Raw genomic sequence first — 22190 nt, 5'->3', positions numbered from 1 at the left:
CAGATAATGCCGGTAAGTCTGTCAGCTCAAGGAAACTCCTTTTTCTTTTAAAGATGCCCTTGATGCTTGGTTCCCTATTACCTTCCTGTCCCATGAGGTTTTGCTCTGTGTCCCACAGGAATTCTAATGCAAAGAAAGATCCCGAGTGAGAAACTTGGGGAAACTGCATGATGGCAGTCCTAAGCGTAGACGATGGGTACATGTGTGACAGTCCTCTCTGCACTGTGGACAGACAGCTCTGAGCTTGCAGAGTCGATACTGGGTGTAAGCTCTCTTCCTGCTTTCTCTTCCTGCAGTGCCAACTGATCGTCTGTCAGATGAGCAGCACGCGCTGCCAGCCTCTGAACTGGATGCTGCTCCCCATAGCAGTGGTGCTGTTCGTGGTGATGTTCGGGTTTGCACCAAACAGCGAAACGCTTCTCCTCTACATGTTAACTGCTTTCCTCACCCTGGCGCACATCCACTACGGAGTGGTCGTGGTAGGTGGACTCAGCACATGGGCTTTGGGCTTGGCTGCTGTGCTGTGCCTGCGGGCTTTGCTTGGGAGCTGCTGCTCTTCGGGGCAGAGAATACTCTGCTTAAAAATGGGAATGTCATTGGGAATGGTGCTGTGTCATGCTGTCTGTGACCATATGAAACCTGAGATGACATTCTTGCAAGAGGCTTGTGCAGGCTGTCACATGGGTTTTAAGCAAGCAACACGCAATGTGACAGGGGCTGTTGTACCAGAGATTAGTTTGAAATGAATACTTGCACCTCTGCTGCCATGTTTAACTCATCCTGGCTGCAGTTGCAGCTTAGTGACTGGCTTGTGGGGTATAAGCCAGCATGGGTGACCCACACCCTTGGGGAGTGGGAACAGCGGCTCCAGTAGATACCCTGAGCAGCAGATGCTGTGTCTGCACATCGGGCAGAAATGCTTAATTTGGGAGTCTTTGTATAAGAAGTTAAACTGCTGGTGGTGTTACTTTGGTCGATGAGTTTGATCTGCGACCTTGCTGATGTGCCCTGTGCTGGAGTCTCTGGGAGAGCCAGGATGGAGGGGGGATGTCCCTGCTAGGGGAAGTGGGACACTGCAGCTGCAACATCTTCGGCCCTGCTGCAGGGGCTGTGTAGACATCCAGGGACCAATTTGCTCCCCTTGCTCTGTGCCAGCTCTGCCTGACTCCCTGAGTTTTGGTTAAGAGAGAAAACTGGGAGACTGAGTCTCACTAGAAATGCCCCAAGAAGCTGCTGAGGAAGGAGGGTGAGGGACCTGATGTCCCCCGCAGAGCTGGCCTCTGCCACGTGCATACGCCCTCCTTGGGAAACCCATTGCTAATGTGGGGCCTCCGGAGTCGAGTTTGAACTGTAATTACAGCAAAGAAGTAATAGCCAGGTTGTCTTGTCTTTCCAATTAGTGTAATGAGGCTTCTGTGCAAGAAGGATTTGAATAGCTAAGAAGCTTAAATAAATTTGGTCTTGGAATCGTAGCTGGAGAGGGGGACTGTCTGGATGGTGTAACCATCCTTCCCAGGCTTGTCCATCCCCTGCAGTGAGCTTCTGAGTGCTCTGCTCCCCTGAGTTTGTGTTCCCCTCCTTCCCCCCACCAGCTTTCCAAGGGCCCATCTGTGCAGTCTCCTCTGTGAGGATAAAAGAAGCTTTGAGCTGAAGAGCCTTTTAAGGCTCTGTGAGTGGGCTGTAATCCCAAACCGCTATGAGTTTGGGAGTAATGATGAGGAATAAACCCCTCTGCCCAGCTCAGCCTCTGGTGCTGCTCAGCTCTGCTTGCTCTTGGTTCTGCAGTGGCCATTACTTTGCAGGCAGCAGGTGCCAGTGCCACGCCATCCGTTTTATCCTCCTGCCTGCAGTTCTCCGTACCGTGCCTGAAAGCTCGTGTCCTGGTGCAGCTCTTGGCCCTCTGTAGTTTTCTCATGTCCTCAAAAGAGGTGGTGAAAGCTTCTTCTAAAGGCTGGTGTAAAATGATGCAAAATCTGGTGTTGGGTTCCTCTCCTTTTTGTGACCTTCCTGTGTGTGTCTGCACGGTTAATGTGAAGTACCCAGCCCCCAGTTTTACTTGCAGGTGGATTCAGGGAGCAATCTTTCATATAGATAGCTGCAGTGATCAGATTGATTAAGCAAAACAATAAAAATATCGCTGAGAGGGAGCAGAACCACAGGGTAAAATCGTGCGTGCCTGGGCTCAGGGCAGGTGTTTCAGGCTCCTGCCCCTGAGGGTGGCAGGAAATGGAGGTGAGTCCGCTCCTGGATAGCCCAGGCTGTTACTTGGGAAGGGAGCAAGACTGCAGCCTGTGGAGACACGCACCTGGCCAGCCCCAGTGTCGAGCTGACAGGGACAGGGCTTGGCTCCTGAGCAGGACAGCCTGGTTGGCCCCGTAGCACAAAAGAGAGGCTGTGGTCCGGATCTGCTGTGCCCATGGGGAGCAGGTAGGGTGGGCAATGGCAGGGAAAGTGAGTGCAGGAAAGTGGCAGGGGCTTTGCTGGCTATACAGGGAACGGGTCTGGTGCTCTGCCCACATTCCTCCTTGTCCCTCTGAGCCTTGCTAACCTAGTCCTGTTGTCTGCTTTGTCCCCAGGTGAGCCAACTGAGCAGGCACTTCAATATACGGCCCTTCTCACTAAAGAAGCCCACAGCAGATTGACTAGGAGTGGAGGAAGAGAAAATCAGCTTGCGGTCTGCAGAAGTACTGTAAATAACCGCTGGAAATACCTGTAAATACTTCAACCATCACCACAGATCTAAACCTATCCTCTGGAAAGACATCAGGGCAAAGTACGCACGGTATCTAGTGCAGCCAGGGCAGGACTGGCATGGGGCAGCCCCTGCTGCTGTTTGATGAATGTAAGCTTTCGGTTTTGGGTGAAACTGGATGAGGAGGGTAACCTTTCAGGTCACTATTACTGTATATTAGACCAGCTGAATGTTCCCAGTGAAACCTCGGACTGAGGCTCTTGGTCAGGTGGAGCTGATTGAGAGTGCAGGTGGTTTTACCTGAGCAAAGCATCTTGGCCTGTCACCAAAACCCACATAATGGCTGATTTCTAAAAGGTCAGGGGAACATCCTGGTGGTTGGGGGAGTTTGTCTGCCCCTATTCCTGCTAGACAGCCCTTGACCTGGGCTGGGACTTAGGGAGCAGATGGTGATAGTTCTCCCACATTCTGTCCTGCCTTCCTGCATTCACCTATTTGCTATTTGGGCAAATACTTGCACCTTTTCTTTTCTTTTTTTTTTCCCCCAAGAGGGGAAAAAAAAAAGAAACACCACACAAAACTTCTAGTAATACTCTGCTTGGGGGCCTTAAAACATCAGGGCTCAATTTCTTGTAAAAGCAGGAAGGCAGCTTCTGCCTCCTCGGCTCGAGCTGTGGATATCTGGGACCACATCTCGACTGTGTTCCTGTTTGTGTGTGTTCCCCGCCTGAGCGTGGGGTCTGGGCTCTGGTCAGCAGCAGGAAGAGGCTTACACCAGCCTAACACAGAGCCAGACTCCCCCCCTCTTCCTACCACTATGAACTTGCTGTTTCAGGTTGGCTGTGCTGGGTCATTGCATGCTGCCTGAGCCTCTTCCTTTGTAGCAGCACAGCCAGTCTCGGTTTGCACATCGCCCTTCCCACTAGACCATCAACAGCAGCAAATCCACCACTTAGAGAAGCACGTTAATAAGTGTTGGTGTTGGTTGTGCGTGCAGTTTCAGAAAGCTCACAGGTGTATGTGTGGTGGAGTCCTTTCCGAGTATCACTTCATTTTCAAAACAGTTGTCCCCAGCGGCTGCATGTCTCATCCAGAGATACATTTGTTTACTGTCCATTTGTAAAAGACGTTTGCATTGATTGTTTTTTTTTTAATTTGTTTTTGTAATTGAGTTAAGAGTGGGGTGGTGAAGACTGAATGCTGATTTTCTTTTCTGTTCACTTTATTTAATGAAGACCTGTGCTTGAATGAAGAGTGTAGCTTAAACCCAGGCTCTGGAAAGGCTGCATCCGGAAGCGAACAAGCGCAGCAGGTTGTGTATATGTAATTTACCATGGGAACAAAGTCACTTATACACTGATAATTGTGCAACGTGGTTCATAGAAGCTTGGTCACAGCATTTTCCTTCTGCAGGTGAAGACTCCTCCTGCTTTAGGAAACCTTCAAACTGTAACTAGTATTTAATGCTTTTTCTTTTGTAAATTTGAGTCATTGTCATGCAGAGTATGAGACTTGAAATCCTGAGGCGAGCTCGTGCATTCACAGGGTGCGACATTGGGGTTGCTCGGTCACGGTACACCCTGCGAGGAACGCGCTGGTGCGTTCGTCTGGGCTGACATTGCGGGAGGGCTTGGCTGAACGTCTGCGTGCTCCTGTGTCTGTATGGCTATGGCGTGTCTGGGAAGGGTGCCTAATCTGGGAGAGGGGGCAAATGGTTTTCAGAGTTTATTAAATAAAGTAGTTTACTCCTATATATTTTACTGACATTGTACAGAAAAAAAAAAAACCCTAAGCGTACAAATGAATTGGGCTGTGCTTGAATTTTTTACTTACTATTTAATGAAATACAGTTATGAAGGGAGATAAATTTAAGTCACACTCACACAAGAACTACAGGGAATCTTAAAACGGGACACAACACTTATCTATGGGACATGTTCAAGTAGCAGATGGACCAGTACTAATGCTGTGAGAAGTTGTCTGATCTTAAATCTTAGGATGTCACTTTGTCTCCATAATACGCTGTTTGTCTGTCGTCTCACCTAGCTGTGAGCTGGTGTGTATTACAGCACGTAATATACCCTGAAAAAACCCTTTGTGAAGTTACAAACATGGAAGCAGGACTTCCTCTCTAAAATCCTGCAAATACTTGTCATGCTGTAGGAGAAACCTGTCTCAAAAACTGGAACCGCTTCATGTCTGCACAGGCTTTATCTTTGGAGAGTCCTGGATTTTTGGTGCCTTAATTTATTGCACCTTAAAACTAGAAAAAATATCTCCTTGAATCAGTGCTGGTAAACAGGCTTGCTTGTCTCTAGTACTACCAGGCTTGTGCTGGAGTGAGGAGAGTGGGTCTGATCTCGGTGCACGTATGGCTCTGTCCCCAGCTCATGCTGCTGCGAAGCTGCAGGAGGTTCTGCTTGGGCTGTTAGAAATTAAGTGATTTCTGCTCCCACATTTTGGGAGGGGAATGGAAACACACAAAGACCAATCCATCGTGCCGTGGTGGGATGCGGCATGCTGAGAAACTACTTATTATTAATAACGGTTTTAAGCCTTGAGAATAAATATATTCCTTGTGAACAGCATCTGAGGGTGGTTGTGTCACGGTGGTGGTTGCTTTCCTTGTTGGCTAGACTCTGCACTTGTGCTGGGATGTGCTCTTTGGGGTGGGATAGGGTCATGCACGGTCTGGGTAGGATGTGCGCTTGCTCCTCAGCTCCTGCCTGCTATTTGAAGGCTGATCTGTGTTGCCTCTTCTTCCAGGGATAGTGTTAGTCATATTTTCTTAATTACTGATGGACCTGCTGAGTTGGTAACAGCACTGTCTTAAGCTTTCCTAAATCTCTTTTGCACATTTTATCTCAATACAGAGTGTTACCAGGAAAAAAAAACTGTTCAGGGAGGTGTGTGGTCTTTCGAGACCCACTGGGATGTCTGTCTCCTGGCCTCTGGCTCCAGGCAGGACTTTGTGCTGTGGGAAGAGGCGGTGGCACTGCCAGCTCCTCCTGGTCCTTGCCATGCTGTGTCCAGTCAGCCTTTGCTCTGAGGCAGGTTTTTGTGGGAGCCTGGGACACACCGATGTGTTGACGCAGGACTTGCACAGCCAAGGCAGAGGCAGCTTTGCTTGCAGGCCTTTTTCGTTTTGGTCTTGTGGTTCAGGGGCTCCTGCCTCTGTACCGCGCCACGGACCTAGAGCAGGAATTCACAAGCAGAGCCGGGGCTGAGGGTGAAGTGCAGGTTTTGGGATCTCCTGGGGTTTGGCCAAAAGTTGTTTTTAGTGCAACGACCACATTTTACAAGTACAAATGCTGCAGCTGAGCTGTGGGCCTACAAACAAGTACCTACGCGCTGTGGTTTTCAGCTTGTTCCTTCCTCTGGCGTGTCTGTGCCACAGCTAACACGTCTCTTTTGCGGCCGGTCACTGCAGGGGCTCGGCAGCAGTCTCTCCACTTGTAAACATCCATCACCTGATAACAGGCAGCTTTACCAGAGCCAGGGGAGCAGCATGTTGTAAGCATGAGCTTCTGAGGCTCTGGAAACATGTATTTAAGCTCCTTAAATAGAGCTGGTCTGATGTTACCTCCTGGGTGTGTCGAGTACCTGCAGCGTGTGGTCTGAGAGCGGCTTTGATCTCAGTTGGGTCAGTTCTAGCAAGGCCTCTAAACAATTCTCCTCTGTGTCTGCTTGCAATAGACCTGGCAAGTCTCTAGAGAAGTAGTGTTTTTTTAGAAAGTGGCTCAGATATTTTTTTTTTTCATACACGGGTCCAAGGGAACAGTTGATTTGTGTGCAGCCGTGGGTGGAGCTCTGGTCACCTTAGGCCACAGCTGAACTGTCCGTGGGGTTTCTGTATCCTGAAACCTGCAGGAGCTTCCCTGAAACAGTCTTGTTTCCAGTTGTCCCTTTTTGCTTAGCGTGCGTGGCTTGCTTGAGAAGCAGGAGTCCCTCAGTGCACCAGGTTCCCTTACAACCCCCCATCCCGAAATCTTCCAGTGCAGTGTGTCAGCCTTGCTGTGGTGCCATGGGCCAGTGGTGGGGATGAAGCTGGGTCGGCTAAAAGCTTATTTACTTTTTTGCTTTTCTAATGCAGATCCACAGCCTGCCGCCTTGGCTTCTCCTGCTTTTGCCCACCTGTTCTACCTCACCATGCTGTGTTGAAGCAGCAGCTGAGGTGACGTGGAGGCGGTTCTTGGTGGGACATAGTGACGATGGGTGCCACGCTGACCTCTTTGCTTTTAGAAGAGGTCACTGCTACTTAGTAGAAGACCCTTTGGCCCACGCAGTGGGGTCAGACTAGGCTTGAGAGGCTGCTAGGCTGGTCTTGAGGAGGCGGTCAGGGCATCACTGCCCTAGGAGCGGAGGCTCTTGGTGAAATTTGCTGCTCACCTTGTAAGGTGCTGTTCATCTTGGCCAGTGGCATTCATGGTGGCCATTTGGTGGGAGCTGGTGCTATGCTTCAGGCTGGAGACCTCATCCACAGAGTAGTTCGGGTTGGAAGGGACCTTAAAGATCGGCTAGATCCAACCCCCCTGCCATGGCCATGAATGCTTTCCACTAGACCAGGTTGCTCAAAGCCACATCCAGCCTGGTCTTGAACACTTCCAGTGGTCTACCCTGCCTTCCCTCCCTCCCAGCAGGGAGACTGACCTGCTTCTGTCCCTCAAGCTCTTAGTTGAAGCGGGTGCTGATCTCAGCAGTGGTCTGTGTTGCGCTGGCACCAGCCCCTCTGGAAGGAGGGTGGTGGGTCCCAGGCTGGTTTCGGCTCTGGTCTTCTGAGAGCGTGCTGCATGGCTCTCTTCTACAGCTGTAACCCTGCACGTAAAGGCAAAGCAAGGCAGCAGCGTCAAACCCAACCTGCAGGAGCGGGGTGAACCCAGGGCATTTCAGACTCAACCCTTACCTCTTGAGTGGTTTTGCAAACAGTCCCTGCTCTCCGGCCCTCTGCTATAAATGCAGGACAGAGACCTTCTCTGCAGCCCTTCAGAGCATCTTCAAAGGCACCTCTCTGTGTGGCTATTCACTTTTCCTAGGCAGGGTGGGAAAGGAGTTAGTGATGCTGCCTGGTCCTTCTGGAAACAAAGTTGGAGGCACAAAGTGGGCCCTCCTGCTCCGTCTTCTGCCACCGACCCTCTGCGCAGTGGGGCTGGAGAGCCAGTGCTGCTGGCTGCTGTCCCAGTTCCCAGGACTGGGGGGGCTGTGAAATGATGCAGGGAAAGATGCGTTTGGTGCTTGTGATGGTATGGTGGTTTGGTTCTGTCCCTTCCCCCCTGAGCCTTTCAGAGGAGCCGCTGTCACACTGACAGCAGCAGCCTGGCTGCCCTGGGACTCCGGGTGCTCTGCCGGGCTCCTCACCGGAGCCAAGCGAGCTCAGTCCCTTGACGCAGGGGTGCCCCTAAAGAGACATCAGGTCAAGCAGCCTGGCCACATTCCCAGGGAGCCTGATCACATCCCCGGAGTCCTGTCTCCGGGAGCTTAGGTACTGCAGTGATTTGAATTCCAGTCTGTTAAATGCTATTACTGAAATATTTATTGTGTTTAAACCAAACAAAAAAACTATTATTCAGTAAAGAATAAAATTTTCCAAGCCTTTTAATGGTGTTTGCCTTTTTTTTTTTTTTTCTTTCTTTCTTTGTTTCTTCCTTTCTGCTGAGCAGGCAGCCCACCACACAGGGCAGGTTTGGGCACAGCAGTGCCCAGGCTGGAGCTGCAGCCCTGCTTTGAGTAGCTGTGCTTGTTGCAGCCGAGGTGGAAAAACTCCCCGGCTTGGAGTGATGGGTTTTATTCACCTGCTGTGTCAGGCTGCAGCTGTGGTGCTTGGCAAGGTGCTGCAGGGCAGGGAGTGAGCTGGCTGCAGCACCAGGGAAGACTTGGAAGGAGAAGGCAGCGTTGCCTTGGGCTGTGCCTGCCCCGTGGCACTCTCCTGGAATAATGGGACCTTGGGCCATGGTACAGGGATATGGGGGTCCATGGAGAGGTGCAGCATCCTCTTTTAGCTGAAACTCTGACATCCCAAAGGCTTCTTCCCTTTGCTCTGCTATTTCATGAGCCAGCAGTGTGTCCTCATGGTCAAAGGGCCAGTGGGATCCTGGGGTGCATTGGGAGGAATGTGGCCAGCGGCTCGAGGGAGGTGGTCCTCCCCCTCTGCTCTGCCCTGGTGGGGCCCATCTGGAGCTCTGGGTCCACTGCTGGGCTCCCCAGTTCCAGAGAGACATGGACAGACAGGAGAGAGTTCAGGGAAGGGCCATGAAGGCGACAAAGCCTCTGGAGCATCTCTCCTGGGAAGAAAGGCTGCGGGAGCTGGGGCTGCTCAGCCTGGGCAGGAGAAGGCTGAGAGGGGACCTGAGCGATGCACACAGGTACCTTAAGGGCCAGTGTCAGGGGGCCGGGGCCGGGCTCTTGTCAGCGGTGCCCAGCGACAGGACAAGGGGCAACGGGCACAAACTGCAGCACAGGGAGCTCCGTGGGGAGAGCAGGAAAAACTTCTTTCCCTTGAGGGTGCCGGAGCACGGGGACAGGCTGCCCAGAGAGGCTGTGCAGTCTCCTTCTCTGGGGACGTCCAGAGCCCGCCTGGCTGTGGCCCTGTGCGGCTGCTTGAGCAGGGGTGGGCTGGGTGGTCCCAGGGGTCCCTGCCCATCCCCACCACCCTGTGGTGCTGTGAAAATGCAGGGCACGAAACATGGACAGAGGTGATGCGTTTCGCTGGACAAACCTTTCCTGCCCCATTGAAGCCAGGGTCATGGCTTGCTTCAACCACAGCTCATGGATGTGGTGCTCACCCCAACTGGGCTCAGGAAGGTGCCCCAGCAGAGGGAGGAGGTGAGTGTTGCTGGAAACCACTGTTTTCCTGGCATCAGTGTGGCTGCCCCAACAAGTCAGGACTCAGCTCTGCCCCAGCAAAGCCACCTGTGATCACAGCAAGCTCTTAATGCTGTCGTCTTTGGTGCTAATCAGGGTGATCCCTGCTTTATCCCTGTGTCAGTGTGGCAGGGGTTGCTCACAGGGGAATAAGCTGCTGTCGGTGGCTGCATGCCCTGGACAGGAGACCACAGATACCCAATAAAGCCAAGGAAGCTGAGGTCAGGAATTAGGAAGAACGTCCTCTCGAGCCCCTGACTGACTTTCTTATGGGGTGAGTGGAGTCATGGCCCTTCTGGGTCACCCAGTGTCAGATCAGGAGGACTGTGCTGGGACATGGAGGTGGCCAGGGACATGGTCCTTGCTCCGGTGGGTGGCCAGGGAAGGCTGCGGCAGGGGAAGGGAGAGGAACTGCCTTCTTCCTTCCAAACACACACCTTGGGCTGGGAGGGAGGGCATCTTGGTTTGTGGCCACCAAATCACATCAAAATTCAGCCAGACCTGGAGGTCTGAGTTGCTGCTCTGTGTGTGCAGCTCCAGGCATGCCCAGGAAGGCACACAGGTGGCACAGGGCTAAATGGAGAGGCATGAACTGGTGGGAGCTTCAGTCGGGGCCAATCTGAGGGCAGAAGGTAATGCTTCTACTCCAGAAGCTCCTGGGGGACCCAGCAGACTGGCTGAGAAGTGCTGGATACATATCCCATGCCCAAAGTTCCCTCTCTGTGTCCTTTTGTTGGCAGAAAGGAGGACAGGGTTGGCAGTAGCGGGAGTTTCAGCCCCAGTGCCACCCTCCTGCCGTTTGCACCACACACCCGGTGCCCTTCGGACTGATGCCATCAAACCCAGGACCTCTGCAGTTGGGAAATCTCTGCCTTCCCCCACTGGTGCACAGGGGCATGGGTGCTGTGGCAGGGGGGTCCCTACGCTGCTGCTCCTTCTCACAGCATTCCACACCCAGCACTGCAGAGACCTCCCCGTGACCATCAGTGCCAGTCCACCCGCTGGCATTTCTACCAAAAATAGTAAGAATTGCTCTAAACCAAGGTATGCGATGGGTGCTGCTGCTGGGGCAGGAGCCATGCTCTCCCGACTGTGACACTGTGGGTGTGGAGCAGCCCCAGGAGCCGTTTTGCTACCCAACAGAAGGGGTTTCTCTGCATCCTGCAGCTCCATGAGGCACGGCCAGCCCCCCCCACCAGTGGGACGTTGCAGCAGGCATGGGCTCTGCTCTACCACAAGCCTACCCAAGCTGCTGCAGAGGGTCTGATCCCCTCGGGCCGTGGCATCAACCCAGGCTCCCCAAATTTTGAGGGAGTTTGGCTTAGGCCAGGCAATGTGTGACCCACCTTTGCAGGACATGGGTGAGCAGCCACCTGGGCCTTGCACTTTCCCTCTGGGCTAAAGCCGAGGTGTATTTAAGCGATGCCTTGTCTTTTATCAGCTGTCTCGACGGCTTCCTCTAAGAGGATTGTTGTGGTAGGTGTAATATGCTTAAAGGATTGTTAATAACAATAGCATTTTGGCAGCACACTGTGTGCTGGCTGCGCAGGCTGCTGTCGTGGTCCATTTGGACCTCATAGATTTACAGGACAACTTACTCTGTAAATTATTTTTTTATGAGCTCATTAGGAAAGAAAACAAGCCAACAAGGACACGATCCCCTTTGTATGGATTAGGCTAACATGAGAATTCACTAATTCATCACTTCATTGGGAGGAAGAGGGGGAAGAGTGTACCTGCTGCTGGCACCATGGCTGCCTGCCCACCCATATTCATCCAGCTCTGTGCCCCTCTGTCAGCCCACAGTGCGCCGATACTGCAGGGATGGGCTCAGCCACGCTCAGCAGCTCCTCACACATCCCTCTGCTCACCCCCATGGGTGCGCATCACTTTCCCAAAACAGGACGAGGGGCCTTGCACCCTCCCCAGAGTCCTCTGGCAAGGAGGCTACCCCTCCTGGGCACCCAAAATCCAGGTGTAGCAAACTGGTTTGACTGCCCTTGACACAGGAGGCAGCCACGTGGCACAGGAGGTGGCCACGTGGCACGTTTGCCCACCTTTGGACCCGCTGATGTGTGTCCAGGACAGTGGGTCCAAGTGCTGATAAGATCTGGGCTGCAGGAACACTGTGGGTGGGCACCGAGCAAATCCTGCTATGGGCAAGCGACATATGCATGTGGGTGACTTGGAGCTTGGTCCTGCCCCAGGTAGAGATGTTTGCAGCCCTGGGGGAGGCAGAAAGCAAAACCTGTGACCTCCTGTCATGATGGTGAGGGAGGGTGAGTCCAGATGAAGCCACAAAGGTGATGAGAGGCTGGAGCAGCTCTGCTGTGGGGACAGGCTGGGAGAGCTGGGGTGGCTCAGCCTGGGGAGGAGAAGGCTGCGGGGAGACCTTAGAGCACCTGCCAGTGCCTAAAGGGGCCGGCAAGAAAGCTGGGGAGGGGCTTTGGGCAAGGGCAGGTGGCGATGGCACACGGGGGAATGGCTTTACCTGAGAGAGGGGAGATGGAGATGAGAGATGAGGAAGAAATTCTTCCCTGTGAGGGCGGCGAGGCGCTGGCCCAGGCTGCCCAGAGCAGCTGTGGGTGCCCCATCCCTGGCAGGGCTCAAGGCCAGGCTGGACGGGGCTGGGGGCAGCCTGGGCTGGGGTGTGTGTATGTGGACTAGATGGTCTTTAAGGTCCCTTCCAACCCACCCCATTCTGTGGTTCTATGACAACCCTGTCTCTGATAACTACTTGATGTTGCGCCAAGAAACAGGGTCAATGCACAGCCCCAGAGCCCCATGCCTCCTGGGCCACACAGCCTGTGGGACGTAGGTGATGTGCCGGTGCCAGAGATGGACCAGTCCACACACACAGGTCCTGAATTTGCCCAATTATGAGAGTCATTTGGTGTGCAGGTGAATCAGGAACAGTATCTCATGGGCTGGATGAGTCTGGGGAATCATTTAGGTTGTAAAAGACCTGTAAGATCACCAGGTCCAACCATTAACCCAGCACTGCCAAGCCCACCACTAACCCATGGCCCTGAGCGACACTTCTACATGTCTTTTAAACACCCTCAGGGACAGTGCCTCCCCCACCTCCCTGGACAGCCTGTGCCAGTGCTGGACACCCTTTAAAGGTGGTGTGAGCAGCCATAAAGGCAACCTGGTTGGAAGGGGAAAATTACTGAACAGAAGAAAAATGTCTGGTGAAATATGGACTGATATGGTGCCTGCCAGCCTGTGCTCTGCCGGCCCAGGAGCTCAGCCTGGGAGCCAGGAGCATCCCTGAGAAGGGCACCTGGCATCTCTGAAGCGCAGCTGGCTACAGAGAAGCCAGAGACAACCTGAGATACCAGCAGTAAGTGCAAACCCAAGGACCTGTAATGGCAACTTATGGTCTGAAAAGGTGAAAAATAGCCTGGGAAAATGGGGGAAAACATCCTGAGGAAGTAAGAATCGCGAACTGCCACTGGTTTTTCTAATCACAAAAACAGGAAAACAGTCTGAAAAAATAAAAACTGGTCAGAGAACAGAAGACATCACCATCATCTGTCGGCTGTTCAAGATGAAAACCAGAAAGTAACAGCATATACTGGCTGCTCAAAGTGGTGGTGTCCTACGCCCTCTTATGTCTCTATGATAGAAAAATGTTCATATAAACATGACATTAAAAAGTTCTCTGAGAGAGGAAAGTAAGAATGGGATGGTTGGGTCCCCCTCTGGGATCTGTCTAATGTGCTTGCTATAGCAAACATATATAATATATAGATACATGTGCTTATAAGTCTATCAGAAGTATATCTAACATTACATTAATTATAAATTTGCTCCACTAGCGATAAGATTGTAGTAATCCATAATACTATATATATTTGATTGCTGCTATTATTGATTGCTGCTTTTATGAATGTTGCTATTAATTGCTTGTTGCTATAATTAATTACTGCTATATTACCAATTGCTGATAATAGTGTTGTACATTGTAATAGCTTGATACACCACAGATATACTTGCTAGCAGTGATTTTTGTGGTATTTGAGGCAATGTGTAATGAAGTAGAGAAATTTAGTGCTCAAGCTTCCGTGTCCCTGTGTATTACGGAATCCTACGGACCCATGGCCATGAGGTCTACACCCCCACACGCCTGGGACCCTTTCGATGGTGACATGGGGTCAGGCTGGGTTTGGGGTCCAGCAGCAGGGTGGGCTTGGCGGGGGCATGTGCTGTGTCTCGCTGAGGCTGGCTTTCAGTGACACAGCTCCTGCGGAGCATCTTGAGGTACGGCCTCAGTGCAGGAACCCGTAGCCATGCTGGGGGGCTGCAGAGGGGGCTACATGCCCTCAGCGAGCCCGCGGCAGGACAGGACCTGCCCACGCTGGCCATCACCCTCCACAACACGGACATCCTGGTGCACGAGGAGGACCTGCAGCTGGACCTGCGGCTGCGCTTTGAGCTGGCCATCGATGGGGAGCCGCCCTACGTGTGGGACACCACCCAGCGGCTCCCCGAAATAGCCCCTGAGAGGTGCTGCAAGAACTGCAACGCGCCTCTGCCCAGGAGCCCTGGGGACAGACGGAGCTCGCAGGTATCACACCCCGTCCTCAGGCCCCGGAGAACACAGAAGGGACAGAGGAGACGGGACAGGCAGGACGCAAGGGCTCCTGAGCGGGCAGAACGCAGTGACAGCAGCAGCATGGACCTGCATCCGGATGGCCAGGAGGACCCTCTCCCCACCGCGGTCCCCACGTCTGCCCCATCCCTGTCCTCTGCGGTCAGTGAGCCAGTCCCCATGTCTACATCTCCCCCATCCCTGTCCTCTGCAGTCCTGGAACCAGTCCCCATGTCTCCCCCGTCCCTCTCCCCTACAGTCCTGGAGGGGACGCAGAGTGTTAAGAAGCAGGCCCTGCCCCACACGGATCAGAGGGGCCTGCGGCAGAGGTCTGCTGTGCAGCGCGTCGTGCAGTCCTGGCAAATGCTGAAGGCCAGCATGCAGAGGAACATCGGGGATAAGGTGGATGAGCTGTTGGAGCCAGAGAGCCCGGAACCCAGCAGCACCACGGAAGGCAAGCAGAGGCTGACATTCAACCTCTTGTCTAAGGTCGACACACTCTTCCACGCTGCGGATTTGGAGGATTGAGGAGCACTGGCAAGAAAAGGTAGGATGGGAGAAGCGTCGGCAGAGCAAGCGCTGCACGGGAGGATGGGGATGGTCTGGGCTGCCTTGTGCAGCTCTCACAGCTGTGTCGTTCGGGAGGTGTTTCTGTAGGACAAGATACTGTGGTCTGGGAGCGTTGGGATGGCGGTGAGAGCTGCGATGGCCTTTCACCGATGCTTGGTGTGGGCAAGAGGAGACGGCCCGCTGGGCACCCACCCAGTGCAGGTGGCAGATGATGGAAAGAAGTACCTGGAGCCCCTCTTGGTCCCCAGGATGTTGCTGTCTGCCCGCTGCCACCCTGCCTGGAGGGGAAGGCAGGACTATGCCTGGTTTGCTGCCCATGCAGCCCCCCAGGACAGGGGAACTGGAGGGAGGCAGCGGGAAAAGGGGCTGCAACTGGGAAGCATCAGGGTGGGAGGATGGAAGGAGGAAAGGGCTCATCTTGAAAAGCAGCCAGTGACGAGCTCTGTCCCCATAAATGCAAGACCTCGACAGAGAAACCAGAAGTGAACGCCAGTTTTTATTGACTGATTAAAACAGTAGCTTCCTAAAAACATCCCCAAGATCTCCTCAATTACTCAGTGAGGGTCTTGCACACCTGAAGCTGAGAAAGGTGGCTTTTCAACAGCTGAGTACGGTAGCAAGCTGAGAAAAGAACCCTTCCCCAATATACATGGCAAGAAAGATTCCAGCCGCAACACATACCAACCCAAAGAAAATAAACTGAGAATCTAGAAGGCCAGGGGGAGCTCACACTGCGCCAGGGAACCTGGCTGCCTGTAAGCCCATCGGGATGCTCAGCCACCGCCAGTTCTGGGTCAGTAACCTCAGGAAGATGTCTGAGCTGCTGGACACTTCCCTGCCTCTGCCAGAGCCATGGCGGGGGGGGGGGGGGGGGGGGGGGGGGAAGGGCAGGGCCCCCACCACTGCAGGGCCTTGGTGGCTGCTGGGGCATGATGCCCAGTGTCCCCCGGGGTGGGACAGGCCCCTGCACCGTGGAAGCAGTGTCCTCCAGAGCTATGAGTGGAGCAGGGACAGTGCTAGCAGGGGGGACAGGTACTGGGGCCGCTCTGTGCCATCCTCATGCTGGTGGGGCTGGCATGTCCCCAGCTGTCCCAGGTCCCTGCTCCATCCTCGTTTCAGACTGTCCCTCCAAGGAGCCTTTTGGGAGCACTCCTGTAGCTCCAGCCATGCAGCCCCAGTTGTCCTTCCCCTTCCCCTGGGGCCAGGGGCTGAGCTCCCCACCAGGGCACTGCCCATGGCCCCAGTGGGCACAGGGCTCTCAGACTGCCAGCCTGGGCAGTCCTGCAGTAGCACCTCTGCCAGCCCCGGTGAGGGATGCACAGCCTCGGCATCGACGCCATCCTCCAGCCCCATTTCTCTGGGACAAAAGCCGCAACGAAGACCCACAGATGAATGTAAAAGAGGAGTCCTGGCAGCAGTAGCAGCAGCAGCCGGGAGATGCCCCCCGAAGCTGCTGAGAGGCTGCAGGGAGGAGAATGGCATGGAGCCTGGGAAGGTTGTGCCACAGGACTGGGTACATGGGGGAGGCTCCCATGCTTCATGCTCCCAGCAGCTTCTTGACCATGTAGCCTGGCATGCTGTAGAGGAAGAGGGCGACCATGATAAGGAGCAACAGGGCCAGCAAGATTTTGATGATGAGCCACTTGTAGCGTGTGCAGATGAGGTATCTGATGGACTTGAGTGGGTTCAGGAACCAGAGGAAGGCTGTGTCCGGGCGGCTGCAGGGGAAGCAAATACCCATCATTAATGCCACTGCCACGGAGCAGGGATGCAGGGCAGGCAATGCAACATGGGCACAGTGTGCAAAGGGAGGTATGGGATCCCCTTCCCTGGGTAAACCTGCACAGAGTGAAAGAGCCCAACCAGGATGATCAGGCAGGTGGACATGGGGAGTCAGCACCACACATTCCAGATAAAGTAATGCAGGTTGGTGATGGAGTGTGAAGATGCCAGTTGACACTGGAATCTGGTGGTGAGGACTGGAGGGGAGGAGAACGTGGTGGGAGGCCAAGGAAGGGGACAGAGCCAAGAAGAGAGGTAGAGGAGGATCAGAGTAAGGAAAAGCAGTGGGACTGTGGATAACAGACAATGGGGGGAACCAGTAGAGATGGCTCTGCCCCTGATCCTTGTTCCTACATCCCCCAGTGTGACCCCTCCTCACCTCCCCATGCCTGGCTTGCTCCCCGGGGCCACCCCACAGCATGTCCCAGAAGCCCAGGTGCCTGCTGAGGAGTGGGGTTTCCTACTTACTTGGGTTTCTCCAACGGATCAGGCTCATTGCGAGCCAGCCCAGCCGGGGATTTCTCTGCCTCCTCTTCTGTCAGAAGGTGCAGCTCAGCCTCGACTTTCCCCTGCATGGAGCAGAGACTTGTGCTGAGACCTAGGCAATGGTCCCCACCCCATTCCCCCAAGACACGGTGACAGAGGGGACCTGAGGGAACATAGGCAAGTGGGGGTGGGGTGTGGGGTGGAGGGTGACTGTAAAGCATGCAGTCCCCAGGATGTAAAATCCCTCCCTTTTTCCCATTCTTACAGTGACCTCCAGCTCATCATTCTCATCTCTGGCCACAAACGGCCACCAGCCCTTCACCCGCTTCTGCTTGAAGATGGAGATCATGGGCATCTCTGCCTCGTTCGTCACCATCTCCAGGCTGCACTGTTTTGCCGTCTTGGCTCCCCGGGGGAAGCGGTTCAGGTCCAGCTCAATGGCCCCTGGCAGAAGAAAGGGGAGCACAGATGCTGGCACTCCCAGAATCTGGAGTCCTTGGCTGGAGGTGGGCTGAGCCAGCATCTCCTGCCCCAGAGAGCAACTTTGAACTAGATCTGGGAACTAGAAAGCTGCTGTCTTTGCTACAGAAGCAGCCTTTGAACAGCAGCAGTGGAGACAAGGGCTCTCATCTTACCAGCAGCATCTAAAGGAGTTTGTAAGATGTTGTGGACCTGAGAAGTAGAGCTGCCCTTCCAGGTTCTGTTCCTATCCAGGCTTTGTCTCAACCCACACTGCTCCCTGCTTGGCCAACCACGGGCTCCTTGCTGGCTGCCCCATTGCCCCAGCACAGCAGACCCCCTGCTTACCAAGGAAATCATCAGCTGAGAAGTGGTCAGCATCCCAGACCTGCAGGGTGAGGCGAGCCGGGATCTTGTACTCTGTCTCATCCCAGGAGAACATGGACTCCTTTTTGGAGATGACTATCTTCTCCTCTGCCATCAGGTAGTCAAAGGGGAAGATGTAGCGCCAGTTGAAGTTGCCTTCACCAGTGAGTGAGTGGTAATGGACATCTGTGTCTTGCTTGTCCTCCTGCTGACCCTTCAGCCACCTGCAAGACCCAGAGGGGTGGCAATGTGTTACAGGAGGAAGGAGAGGGCATAGGACCATCCCACCTGTGTAGCCAGGATGTCTCCAGGACAGACTCAGAAGGACCTAAAAGGTGTGAGCAATGGGCTGGGGCTGCTCCATTCACCACAGCAGCACCTCCAAGGGGCAGAATAGGCATGAAGGCAGGAGGACCCTAGAGGGAAGAGGGAAGTTTGAGAGCCAGAAATGCAAGCAGGTTGTCAGAGGTCTTTCTCTGGGTAGGGAGATGTTAAAGAGATGGACAGGAGCAGGGAGCGTTGCTGGGGAGTCTGGAGCGGAGCATGCTGGAGGGATGTCCCCATCCTGCACTGGTGGAGTGGACAAGTCCAGGGGAGGTTGTAGAGACCTTCTCACTCTACCACAGGGTAAGCAGGTGTCCCCTGATGGCAGCTAGGTCTGTGCTGGTCACCGCAGGCTCCCTGTGTCAGGGCATATCTATCTGAGCCCATCAGAGGTACTGAGGGCCTGATGAAGGCTCTGCTTGAGGGTAGGGGCGTCTCTGCTAAGCCAGTCTCCAGCAAAGGGAACTGAAGTGCCCAGCTCAGCTAGGCGTCACGGGATGGATGATGGATGGGTGGGATCCACCGTCACTGGAGACAGTGCGGTCCCAGCAATGCCACCCTGGGAGACAGGGTGGCCACACCGACCTTGCCATCAGATATGCTTGTACCCCCAATTTTCTGGCTCCAGTGAGCAGGTTTCCCAGAGAAAAGGGGACACAGAAGATGTTCCATACCTGCAAGTCTTGGCCCTGGGAAAACACAGCTTTGATTTAGATTCTGGGTGCCCCCTGGAGCCTTTCTCTGATGAGCCTAGGTATCTCCATTCCCCAGGGTGCTCTCAGGGTCTTTTTTGCACATCTGTTCCGAGGGGCTGCAGCCAGCACAGACACGACCCCATGCTCAGGCACCCAGTGCAGGGTTGTTTGCTCAGACTCTGAGCGTGCCAATGCCCTGCTCTACTTCACAAAACACAAAGGTCAAGCAATCCCCCACCACACAGACGGGGAGGGGCTGGAGCATCTTGGATTCAGGGCTGTTGCAGAAAAGCCACTGGGCTGACAGGACCCAAGATGCCAAAACAAACCCATTTTTTTTCAGATCAGCATGAGGTGCAAGTAGAGGAACCCTGGTGTGAGCTGGTAAGGCTGCAGAGGAAGCACTGAGCAGTTTAACAGACTGGTAGGGCATAGCCAGCCAGCAGCCTGAAGCACCGCTGCATTGGTGTGAGGTCCTGTAAAGAACTGGGATGTGCATCCCTACATCTCTGTACAGGCCCGTTTTGGAAGGGGCTTTCCCTTACTGCTGGGTGAGAGGGAAGTGGAGATGGAAATTAATCTCCCATTCAGCTCCAGATGCTGGAACTGGAGGTTGCAGGGCTGAAATGCCAAGTGGGGAGATCAAGACAAGCTCAACAAGGGGAAGCGGGGCAGACAGGACCAAGCAGCGAGGCCTTGGCCATTACCCCCTGACACAGATGTCAGACACCTCTCCTGCCAGGAAACATCACCTTCCAAAATCACCTCATCAGTGCTCCAGATAACAACCTGCAGCTCAAAGCTGGGCAGCCAGGCCAGGCACAGCAGCGGGTCGTGCAGCCAAGAGAGAGGGAGAGGCAAGAAACACAGCACAGAAGACAACGGCAGCATTGGTGCTATCTGACCTTGCACCACAGTTCATGTTGTACCCCCACATCCCCATGCCAAAACCAGCCCAGGGACCCCAGCAAGTGCTCTCACCCACCCCAGGGAGAAGCAGAGGAAATGATGCTGGCATGCCACGCTGTACCTACCCCCTGACAAAAATGTCACTAGATTTCTCGCCAGTGAAGTAGTCATCGTCCTCCAGGATGACCTCATCTGTGTTCCACACTATCACTCTAAGCTCATATCTGGCAGGAGAAAGGGAGACAAGGAGGTGAGGTGCAGAGGCAGGGGAAGGAGCAGGAGGGAATGGGGTGATGCTGCCAGAAACCAGGGGCAGGCACTGAGAATCTTATCTGAGGGATCAGGACAAGAACAGGAGGGGGATCCGCACAGGGGCTCAGATCAGCCTAGGCAGGGTGAGTGGAGCAGCGCAGAGAGCTTTATCTACCTCCACTCTGAACCTCTGCAAGGTCCACACCAAAGGCTCAAGGGGACACCCTAGGCTTGTTCTTAGGTAGGTCTGTGCCTAAAAACAGGGTCTGCAAAACAGAGTCCAGCTCTCTGCCTGGTTACACCACCTTACTCAGCAGGGCTGTCGCCCCTTAGAAACGGGCGTCACAGTCCCCCTTAGGTCTCCAGCAGGTTCAGGGGCTCTGAGAGGTGCCCAGCACTGTCTTTTGTGTGAAGCAGCTTGGGTTTTCTCAGTCACATTGGGTTTGGTTGGGAATTCTGGTGGTGGAGGAAAAGCAGAAGCCAGATTCCTTGCAGGGTGTAGCTGCAACATGGAAAGGCTGGAGGATGGTGGAAAGGCAATGCAGCCATGTGGCCACAAGCACAACACATTGCTGAAAGTACCAGGGAGTCCAACAGGTGAGAGGAACGGGATTTACAGCTTCCTTAACCCACCTCCTCTGCTATCTCCTTCTGGCATTGCCCTGGCTGAGTCAAGCTGTGGGACTACTGCCATCTCTTCCAGCCCCCTCCTGTCTGCACCCATGGGTTGGCACTTGTCCCATGCACTGCCTCTCCAGCACCTAGCACTGCCTGCTGGTGTCAGGTGCTCCCAGCAAAGACAGGGGAGATGGATTAAACCCCTAGGACAATAACCAGGCACAATCTTGCTTGAAACAGGCTATCTACCTGCAAACTCTCTTGTCAGCCCATCAAGAGGAACATCTCAGCTCCAGCCCATGGGTCATTGATGAGCACAGCTCTCCTGGGTTGCACTTTAGACAGCCTCTGCCTTTCCAGTCCACACTGCTGTCTGGAACTTGCCCTTGGCCTCAGCTTTCCTGCAGCTGCCTGTCCAGCTGCTCAGACCCCAGCTGCAGCCCACTGGGGTCAAGGTACATTCTCTCCATCCAAGGCATTGTCTGCTGGGCATGGATATGCAAGAGACTCCTGCCAGGATGCTCAGTGCCATCCCTGAATCCCAGCTCTGGAGGTGGGAAAACAGGCCCAAAGGCACAGAGTAGCACAGTAAGGCAGGACTAGGAGGGATGTCGAGGGAAGAAACTTCTTTTTTCTCTCTAAATGAGTTGGAAGAGGGCAGGGTGGGGAGGAAAGAACTCTGTATCACAATGTCTGTTGGCTGCTCTGAACTGCTTGGATTGACCAGCTCTGTCTCAGTGACCTCTTCTGTCCCAGGCTCCAGCCATCACCTCCTGGAAAGGGCCTGGGGATACCTTTGCCCTGGGCCAACCCTTGCCCTGGGCTAACCCTGCCCTTTCCCAGGAGGGGGTCAGGACTGGGTGCACAGGTCTGCCCTGGCTGGGGACTGGGTAACCATTTAATTTCCTAGTCTGTACAGATGAGAAAGATGGGGAGCTGCAGGGAATGGAACAGACAGGATAACACCCTTCAGGAGTGGCGCTGGAGGGGGCAGACATATCTCGATGCCTCCAGTCTCGGGATCAAATGCCAGCATGGGCAAGGTACCCAGGCAGAGGGCTGGGCCGGGCCATGGAGCATCAGCAGGAGAGGGGAGAAGCAGGGCTTCATTCCCAGCCCTGAGTTTTCCCTGGGGTTGGCTGGCTAGGAGGTTCCTTACTTCTTTGGTTTCCTGGGAGAAATATCAGTGGCAGGGCTGGGCGCTGGCATGTCCATGGGGAACATATCCACCCACATCTCCAGGCGACCCTGCAAGGTTGGAGAGGTGCAGTCAGCTCCCCTTGCCCCTCCTTGCCCCTCATCACCCAGCAGTAGCCCCAACTCCAGCATCTCTTGCCCTTCAACACCAGTCTGGCTATGCCAGATGCGGAGCAGGGCAAGGTTCCCCCATGCCTGTCCTTTTCCTTGCAGGAACTTCCTTCCCTCCCTACAGAAGTGTCCCATGGCATGGCATGATGCCAAGATGCATGGGCATGGGGTCAGGGGACCAAGGGACTTGGGGATATGAAATGAATCATAGAATCATTTAAGTTGGAAAAGACCTTTAAGATCATCAAGTCCAACCATTAATCCAGCACTGCCA

At 54.1% G+C, this 22190-nt stretch overlaps 2 protein-coding genes across 19 annotated transcripts in view; one reads left to right on the top strand and one right to left on the bottom strand.

Moving 5' to 3' along the window:
* Positions 1-4497, top strand: part of SELENOI (selenoprotein I) — a 30318-nt gene extending 25821 nt beyond the window's left edge. The window contains exons 9-10 of the mRNA XM_080388310.1: positions 297-479; positions 2577-4497. Coding sequence (XP_080244436.1) covers positions 297-479; positions 2577-2693 — 300 coding nt within the window. The 3' untranslated portion in view covers positions 2694-4497. The remainder of the gene's footprint in view (positions 1-296; positions 480-2576) is intronic.
* Positions 3214-22190, bottom strand: part of OTOF (otoferlin) — a 127682-nt gene continuing 108705 nt past the window's right edge. For all 18 annotated transcript variants that reach the window (XM_080388275.1, XM_080388286.1, XM_080388285.1 and 15 more), the window contains 6 exons: positions 21768-21856; positions 19864-19962; positions 17793-18034; positions 17251-17429; positions 16968-17068; positions 3214-16435 (listed from right to left, as the gene is read on the bottom strand). In XM_080388275.1, the coding sequence (XP_080244401.1) occupies positions 16255-16435; positions 16968-17068; positions 17251-17429; positions 17793-18034; positions 19864-19962; positions 21768-21856 (891 nt within the window). In that variant the 3' untranslated portion in view covers positions 3214-16254. The remainder of the gene's footprint in view (positions 16436-16967; positions 17069-17250; positions 17430-17792; positions 18035-19863; positions 19963-21767; positions 21857-22190) is intronic.

This window comes from Falco punctatus (genome assembly GCF_963210335.1).
Source record: "Falco punctatus genome assembly, chromosome: 5".
In the NCBI taxonomy this organism is placed as follows: domain Eukaryota; kingdom Metazoa; phylum Chordata; class Aves; order Falconiformes; family Falconidae; genus Falco; species Falco punctatus.
Note: the sequence above shows the minus strand (reverse complement) of the source record. Positions and strands in the feature narration are given on the sequence as shown.